The following is a 9,741-nucleotide window of genomic DNA, read 5'->3' on the forward strand; positions in this document are numbered from 1 at the left end:
AGCTTTTAAATGTCCATAATAAGTCCAAAATAATTATATATAATTATTTTTATGGACAACTACACTAGCGCATTAGGATCACCCTGTAATGTCAGTGTAAAATTGAAATTCTAATAAATAAATAAATAAATAAATAAATAAATACTCGGTTGGGTCGAGTTAGTAAGTCTTTTGTTTGGCGATTTATATGCTTCTACAATATGATCCCAGAAAATGTACAAAACAAATGTGTTACGAAATTTAAAAGAATTGTTAAAAAACGTTTGTGTGGGAAAGGTTATTATAGCATAAACGATTTTCTTAATGACACCACGAACTGGAAATAAAGCGAACACCTTTAGGCTCTTTAATTATAAATGTTTATTGTACGATATCACATTGTAATCCATATTTTATATTTAAAAAAAAAAGCCCGCTGAGTTTCTTGCGCCCATTCTTCTCAGGTCTGAGGCAGTCTCTTTTGAATGGGTGGTAGTTTTTGACGTTCAATAAGTGATTTTAAATCCTATTTCGAATAAAAATATTTGAATTTGAAACTCTACAGAGCAGGCCAGTCATTAGGGAATCACAAGCGATCAGTGACGCACGCGCGAGCTTTTTCGTCTACTACTAATACCTACTTCAACGGTCTGACCGATATTTAAAAAAAGGAGAAACATAATGCATAATAATGGTCATTACAATCCTAATTAAATTTTTTAAAGCTTTATAAAGACGCTGAATCAATCTAAGTCAAAGTGATTATTATTATAATTAAATTATCATTCATGATAGCTACCTATTTATTTCCTATATACAAAGAAGGTTTGACTATGTCGTGATCTTCCAACGCATGTAACATTACCATCTGCAACTAATGTAGGTATGTTTGACAACGCAAGAAAATTCAAAAAAATAACGATAACGTACATATTTATATTATAGAAAAAACTGAGCTATATTTATAAGCTGACCTTATTCTAGGTAGGTACAGTTTTAGGCAAAGAAGTCAACCCTACTGTCGTCAGAACAGGTAGGATTCACGCCATAGAAAGAGGAAAACTTCTAGGTGAATAAAAATGTAGGTTAGTAGCGGTTTGCGATCTGAATTACACCTTAGTCCCTATTTCTTTAATTGATTTTGCGGAGTGAGACTTTCGTTGTTTACTTTTGGTATTACATAAATTTTACCACACAAAATATTATTTTTGTATAGCTATTATTTATTTTTTGAATTGTAGGAATCTTCAAAGCTATTAATAAAATTATAGATGACATATTAATGATTTTCAATATTTTGATAAAAGTGCTTTGAGTGCGCTACTAATCGACTCGCCTCAAACCCCCTAATTTGATCCTCGCCCACCACATTTTCGGTTTTCTCATTCATATGTAGGTACGTTTATTCATCGCTTTATAAGGTCGGCAACGCTCTTGTGATTCCTCTGGTGTTAGCAGAGAGTATGAGCGGTGGTGAGAGTGGTGATCACTTACTATAAGGTGACCCGTATGCTTGTCATCCTCTTTCAAAAAACAAAAGTAACACGCCTGAAAATGAAAAAAAGTACTTACACATTAAGATGTTAATTAAAGCTTTTAATAAAAAATAAATTAATATAAAAAAATATTTATTTCGGCGTGTAAAAATTAATAGAAAAGTTGATCAGCGACAACGGTAACATATTAAATCCTTTTTGATAAGAGTATTGATCTATGTAATTTATGCATTATGTTTAACAATAACATTGTTTAAAATAATATTATATAAATAATAAGTCGTACAACTAAATATCAATAATAACGAATACTTCAAACTTATTGTCCTTTGGTTCATCTATGATCTGCATGGCTGAATATGTGATAGCCTTTACTTCCGATCCCTGAGGATGTTTTCCAATCTGAAACTCTTCACCATAGCACTTGCACACTATCCGGAAGCATTCCGTGTTGAATTCTGTTATTACCAACTTTCTACAAATTATATTTGGTTCAGCACTAAACAGAAAGAGCAGTTCGTCAAGGAAGTGGTACAGAAGACCCAACATATCGTCGGCTGTAGCCTCAATAGTATGAACTTCTTTAATTTCGACATAGTTTAGTTCTGTCATATATCCGAACATGGCCATTCCACATTGCTCAAACGCCTCTTGAAGACTATCTCCCCATGCATGTAGTCTGTAAATTAAAAAAAAATATCCATGTTTGGATCAATTTGTTTTATGTACTTGGAGTATGACAACCATTTTTTCGTCGGAAACTGACGCATGGTATCTACCGTTAATAGAGAACTCCCTCCGGCTCTAGTTTTGTGAGACGTGCAATATATGGTATTTATTTTATTCTATTAGGGAATCTTACAGCCACTAACACAATACATTTAAAACATGTGAAAAGGCCAATTAAAAGCTACCACATATGGAAAAACAAAAAATATTTCTAACTATTTCTAACAAAATTTATTGAAAGTTTATAAGTAAAGTTGTATCTAGCGCAAACATATACCCCCTTTTTCATAATAGTCTGCTAACTTAAAGCAATGCTAATTCTTACTCTGTCTTCTGAAAATAAGAGTAGGAAATTGATTTTCTAATATGGCTACTCTATATCATAGACTATATGCTTCCTGCTGTCATCTAGTGATACTTGAAAGAAATCCGCTATTTTCTCTAAAAGTGGCCGCGTGAGATCTGAGTCTGGCTAGTGTTCCTCTTCAAACAAAGGCATTTCTAAGCGGAATCTTTAGGAAAGTAAGTACAATGTTTTGTTCATTATCTTGACGTGTTAAAACTTATTTTAATTTGGTGTTTTTTACGGCATGGTATGGGGATTATAGTAACGATTTTCATTGTAATAAAAGTTTACAGGTTACTTTTTTCGACTTAAAATGCTGATTTCGTTTACTGGTTCTCATAAATTGGCTTTCTCCAATTATCGACAAGTGTCGATAATAATTTTTTTATAAATATTATATTTATTAAGAGAATATTGTCCTTTGGTTTCTTCTGAACTCTTAGATATTTTTAATAAGTTGATCAACGTATAGTTACCAGTAATCGACACGATGTCGATAATTGGTTCTTGCAGATGGCTCCGAGAAAAAACTACAATTCCGATCAGATAGAGAAAGCAATTGAGGCTGTAAGTAATGGCGAAAAGATAGCAGTGGCTGCGCAACGTTTCGGAGTACCTTGGATTACGCTTCATGACAAAATAACTGGAAAAACTTGAATAGGTTGCGCCATGGGGCCAAGTACTATTTTGATGAAATTAGAAGAAGATATTCTGGAAAATGGTAAGTAACGTTGTCTGAAAAACATATTCCACTTACTAAGGATTCTCTACTGGACAGTGTGCAAAAAAATATTATTAGTCAAAACAGGCCAAACCCATTTACTAATAATAGGCCTGGTAAAAAATGGTTTCAGTCGTTCATGAAAAGGCATCCAAACTTGTCACAAAGGGTACCAGATAACTTACCTAGAGCTTGAGATAACGTGTCTGAGAATGTTATTTTGATGAACATAACTTCAAAACTATTCTAAACAATCCACACAGGTTATTTAATACAGACGAAAGCGCGTTTTTTTTGTCGCTCAAACCTGATCGAGTAATCGCAAAAAAGTAGAGAAACACCTTTACAGTAGCTGTGAGGATGATAACGACAATCTTACCGTCCTTATCACAGGAAATGCAGCCGGAGACCTTGCCCCTGATAATCGCTTTTAATTATGAACGAATTGCGCCGTCCATTGCTGCCAGTGTTCCCGATGACTGGGCAATAGGTAGTTGAATGGATGTGCAGCAGCACATTCTATGAATATTTGACTAACGTTGAAAACGTTAAACCCTTGGTTAGAGCAAAATAATATTGAAAAACCGATTTTACTCGTTGAGGATGGCCACAAATCACAAATCACACCTCACGCTACACTTATCTAATTTTTGCTCCCAAAATGATCTTTGTCAAAACTCTACACATCTTTACAACAGTAACAAGTTTAGCTTGGAAAAACTATTACGAGAAGAAAGCGGCTGAGAAAAATAGAAAACAACAAGAAAAAGAAGAAAGAGCAAAAAAAGAGAATTGAAATTTGAAATTAAAGGAACAGTTAGGCAAAGATAAGAAAAATAAAACTTACAAAATAAAAACAGCTAAAACAAAAGTTAAAAGAAAGACGATTATTCAAGAAGAATTGACTTCAGACTCCGATATGGAGGTTTCGTACGCTGAAAGTGATGTTAGTTATGATTAGCTTAATTCTCTAGACTCAGACTTAGAGAATTTACTTTTACGTGACACATTTACATCTTCAAATGCCATTAAATTAAAGGAAAACATGAAGTATACAATTGGAAGTTTCGTAATAATTACACAATTCGTCACAAATTTACTTTACTCTTGTCAGTGGAGTTGAAGCCAAGGTGATTAAGAATAAAAATTCACTAAATATTCGTTATATACGTAAGAGTAACTTTAGTAGTTGAGTATTTAATAATAAATCCTTTGCTTACTAATATTATAAATGCTAAAGTGTGTTTGTGTTTGTTTTCTAATTCGAATTTTTTACAAGCTATTGTTAAAGTGTACTTATATAAAAATAAAAAGTATTAAAAACAGAAACACCTTTTTTAGAGTTTGTAGTACAAATATATTTTGAGATATGTATTATACTTAAAACATACATTACCAGGTAATATAGTCGAAAACTGGGTGACGATAACTGGTAATTGTCGGTAACTGGGTGTTGACTATTGGAGTGCTAATGTCGAAAATTGGAGATATTGAAAATAAATATATTTTTTTTATTTAAAACTCATCTGCATCATATTTTAAAAATAAAATATACTCGATTTATATCACAAGGACAATTATATTTTACCGTATTCAATATCAATTTTGTTTTAAAACATGATAAAAATATTTTTAATTTTAGAAAGAAAAACATGAACTTCTAAAAGTGTCGATTATTGGTGCCATTACGTTACATATAGAAGGCTGGACATCGATATATCCACACATTTTCGTTTTGCCGGTAAAACTTTTCTCTCATTGTAAATATCTTCTCGAAGTTGAATTAGACATTTTTTTGGATTGAACTTTTTCAAAAAGTACGCAAATAGTGCACTTTATGATGACTTCAGGTCTTTAGATTAAGGTCATGTTTGAGAATGCTATTTACTAATATTAAATTTCTTTGATTGGGTATAACACAAAGCGCTAATAGCGAAACTTCTTCCCTGTGGGCTTCCCAAGAGGTTGATCAGATGGGTTCTGATCAACCTTTTGGGAACCTCTAGGATCATGTTGTTATTAACGGTGCGTGCCCATAAACGTTTATGTCCCGAAAGGCTGCATGCTATCCCCTAAACTGTTTATTATGCATATCAATGATGTGCTGCAAATCAGCGATATTCATTTCTATGCAAAACCACAGCACATGGTATGACAGACAGACTTCTTGAACCGGCCGTGCCAACATTTCCCGGCGTTGTGTCATCGAGAATCAGAACAAACTTGTATCTGAAATCGAGACTATGCTTTGCAAATGTCTAACTATCGTCCACTTTAGTCCTAGGAAGACACATGGACACAAGTTTCTGCATTTTCCGCTAAAAAGCATCCCTTTGTTGTTTCCCCTGATTCGAGATTACTCCTAAACTATATGTTATATTACAGCTTGTAGCGGCATACTAGAATATATATAAGCATATTAGAATCTCCTGTGGGAAATGCCTCATTCAACAAAAAGGTATTGTTATCGTCATCATTAAAATTAAGCTAAGATTTATAAATAATATAAGCTAATATTCTAATTTAATTAGGTTTATACTTTCTGTTATGTCTGCTATTTCGTATTTGTTATCCACTGGGACAGATATAATGATCAACAACCTTCTTGTAAACCTTCAACAGGAGGGCTAGTAGGTTTATATTGTGTACCTTCAGAATCAATAGTAACTTAGATGTTATGATCCATAAGATGTAGGTTTCATTGGTTTTTTATAATATTAATGTCACTAAAATATTTTTTAACTGCTGTAAATGTATTCAATGATTGTTTAGTGTTTTCTATAGTACAACTTTTCTATGGCTTAAAAACTTCAATGTCGTATATCAAAAAAGAACTATTCATACAATAATGAGACCCGAAATATACATACAATAATTATTTGAATGGTGTATAAAACGTATTTTCGCCTTTTTCGAGATCCAACAAGTTCCGGCATTGATAGAGTCTATAAAAACTATAGTAAACACTTTGTCAAAGAAATTTTCGTATTGCAGATGTCCATGGGTTTTTCCTCATCACTTCCCATCACATGAACCTCTTGCTTTTGATTGTTTGCCCCCTCTTGTATATATAAAAAAAACTTGTTTGAGTTTATATTTGCCAAGTTAATGAATTCAACTTAGATCATTATTATTACTTAAGTTCTAACTGTATTTAAAAAAGATTTACACATGGCAAGAGTACCAAAAGATGACCACTATCCCCAAAACACAAAATGACTTTTCTTTTAGTAGACTCTGTGGAAGTCTACAAAATAAACAAAGATGAAATGAAACAATTAAAGTAAATGAAACGAAACAGTGTTTTTGCTTATTTAATGATTTAAAAAATTCTTGGTTTTTCAATTACACTTTTGCGTATTTGCTCATGTTCCATATAATTTCGGATCAAAATTCAAGTTGACAGCAAAGCAAAATTATTAGTGCACAATAATATGAATATATTTTCCAAAGTTGAACAACATCCATATTCCCATATATAATTATTAGTTTGTATTGCAACCTTTTAGGTGTCCTTAAGTTTTTTCCCAAAAAAATTATCATTACAACAATAAATCAAACTGAAACCAATCAACTGATCATTTACCTAAACCTGAGTAAAAAGTTTTTAGATTTGTAGGATTGAAACTATTGTAAGCCCCTTGTATGATAATGAATTTGATTAAATTTAACATTCATCTGGTTCTATGGAAATTAGCCACTTACTAGTCGGGTACATTTAGACCAAAAAATGAGAGTGAAGTTACATAAAGTCCCAACAACCTGAAAATCAGTGAAATTGTTCAAATTCAAAAACACAAACTCATTGCCACTCTTTTAAGTCAAGATTTACATTTTAGTTGTTTTACAAATCATTTCAATTACAATATATGCAAAGTGACGCAACAAAAATACTTAAAAGTCAAAAACTGAAAGGCTTACATGAGTAAGTCAAAAAAAGAAAAAAAAAGTAAATTAATACTTATAAACACAAGAGTTATTAATAACAATTCAATTCAAGTTCATCTACATATTATGCAATACTTACTAAATGCCTAAATGTTCAAAACATAATAATTATAAACAATGTTTAAAAGTTCGCCATCATTCCCGTGTATGGATTTTTTTTTATTCAAGGTCAAGAGGTCAAGGTTCAAGTTGTAAGAAAAAGTATTGATACATTTTTTATAGATAATTTTATGATCTCCAATTTTTGTCTGAGGTACTTTCATGATAAAACTTACCGTTTTGCTGAAAATCATGAAAAACTCATTTTTTTGACCTTTGACCTTGAATAATTTTTTCCATACACGGGAATGATGGGGAACTTTTAAACATTGTTTATAATAATTATGTTTTGAACAATTTCACTGATTTTCAGCTTGTTGGGACTTTATGTAACTTCTAATAAAATAATTTAAGTACATGCTACCCTACAGATATTCTTTTGTATAGTTTTACTATACTTATCAGATGATTTCATTCAAAAGTTAGTTAATTTACTTATTTATTTTTTATTAGAGGCAAAAGTGGACCACCCAATTTTAAAATAGTTAATATCGACTTAATATTTAAAAAAAAAAAAATAACATGTAAAGATGTACCTTTATTAATTCAACAATATTATGATAAGCAAAAACTTTACCATGAACATGAATGTCATTTACTTGCTAATTTACTTTATGAACTTTGCAATCCATAAAAAAACTGTAAGGAAAATAAATTAATAAAATTATGGTATATACCTTGACAAATAACTGTTGGCTATATTGAATATATAAGATAGCAGCACTGAAGACTCATTATAGAATAAGTTTAAACACGTGCCTCAAATTCTTATAAATATAATAAATTTACAGATGTTACTCTTCAATTACAGGTACAAGGTCTATTACTAGTACTCTTAAATTACTATAAATAACTTACTTATAAAAAATGTTTCAAAGTATTTAATAACTTACTGCACATCAGCTGTGTGGTCTAAATCTGCAAACCATTATTAAATATTACTTAAATCATATGTTTTAACACAAATAAGGAAGCAATAGAGGTGTAAAATATAGCTTCTAACGTCCAAAAGTCTCCATTATTAGTTATGGTTTCTGATAAAAATATTTACCATACAATGAATCATTTTACAAACTTACATTCATATTTAACCGGCGGAAGAAAAAAGTCTTCCTGAGTTAAAATTTCTCCTGCTTCTGGGTCCATGTTTTAATTTAATTATACTATGTAATAGTAAAAATACAACTAGTATAACCTTTATTACTTCATTGATAGTTTCGAAATAAAAAAAACTACAAAATTCTAATATTTATCAATTAATTGAAATTTGAAAATATAAAAACAGGACAATCAAAATTTATATTTGACAATATGTCATTTCTGACGTGTGTCAATTTTTCTTAGTGTCAACCTCAGAGCAAATATCAAGACTAGAGCAGTAACAATAAATTGAGCTTTACTAGCTTGACTTTTCAAACCTATGCAAAAAAAGCAATTCACTGAAAAGAGACAGACATATCTCACCTTATCTACCTTGAAATGCAAAACATGAACTTGAAGCCACTATATTTCATTTTGCAAGCCATAGCAGTGAAAAATCAGATGAAGGCGGGAATTTTCCTTTTCACATGATAATGCTAGTTACATTTAGTTTTAATTTATGTGTGTTAAAATTTTGAATTTTGTAATTACTTTGTGACACACCCATATTTATGCTTTCCGTATTAAAATAAAAACTCATAGCCATTTTTTAAAATAAAAAAAGAATATGCTGAGGTTTCATATTGTTGTGCAGTCACAATGTTACTGTTTTAGAGACTGAGCGTTTGGCGATTAAATAAAACAACTGCTTGACTGTGAGGAATATGCGGAAGATATATGGAAGATATGATTTATTAAAAAGTTACACGATATATATACAAAATCCTTAAAACTAGTTACCCAATTACAATCGTTACTTAAAAATATTTACAAGTTCAGAAAATACACACCAATACTAGAGCTTACATTTTAACCAATAGTAAAACGTTTCATTCAATAAGATTTGAGAATAATATTATGTGTTCTATCACGCTCTAAAACTAATGCTATCGCAGTTTGTGTAAACTCGCGTCGAACCTCGATCATACGATGTCAATGAGCATTCCGCACCTACGGCTGTTGCTCATTGATTAAAATTGCATGAATAGCGATCGACTCCCGAGTCCCGACGCTTCATACGAGGACGCTCGGCCTTGCTGTGCGGTTGTGTAACGCGGAGCATATGACTGATCACGTGAGTATATCTGCAATCGTCGAGAGAAAGTACGATGCTTGAAACTTTACTGATATGACTAAACTGGTGATCTGTATGATTCTATGAGTTGATGTACAGCATTATGAAATTGTTCTTATCAGAGCTAATATTACGTTATATAAAATAAAATGTTCTTATCAGAGCTAATACTACGTTATATAAAATAAAATGTTCTTGTCAGAACGAA

General features: G+C 31.3%; 1 protein-coding gene and 1 long non-coding RNA gene across 2 annotated transcripts; one reads left to right on the forward strand and one right to left on the reverse strand.

The window, feature by feature from the left end:
* Positions 1 to 1,590: 1,590 nt before the first annotated feature.
* LOC126965883 (protein archease-like) lies at positions 1,591 to 8,620 on the reverse strand. The gene is made up of 3 exons (XM_050809657.1): positions 8,398 to 8,620; positions 8,212 to 8,236; positions 1,591 to 2,154 (listed from the first exon to the last, which is right to left on the reverse strand). Exons 1-3 carry the CDS (start codon positions 8,462 to 8,464, stop codon positions 1,764 to 1,766), a joined length of 483 nt encoding a protein of 160 aa, XP_050665614.1. The 5' UTR covers positions 8,465 to 8,620; the 3' UTR covers positions 1,591 to 1,763.
* LOC126965895 (uncharacterized) lies at positions 4,912 to 6,375 on the forward strand. The gene is made up of 3 exons (XR_007729626.1): positions 4,912 to 5,012; positions 5,657 to 5,729; positions 6,266 to 6,375. It is a non-coding gene; the product is annotated as an uncharacterized LOC126965895 (long non-coding RNA).
* Positions 8,621 to 9,741: the final 1,121 nt, after the last annotated feature.

Source organism: Leptidea sinapis, chromosome 9, assembly GCF_905404315.1.
Source record: "Leptidea sinapis chromosome 9, ilLepSina1.1, whole genome shotgun sequence".
In the NCBI taxonomy this organism is placed as follows: domain Eukaryota; kingdom Metazoa; phylum Arthropoda; class Insecta; order Lepidoptera; family Pieridae; genus Leptidea; species Leptidea sinapis.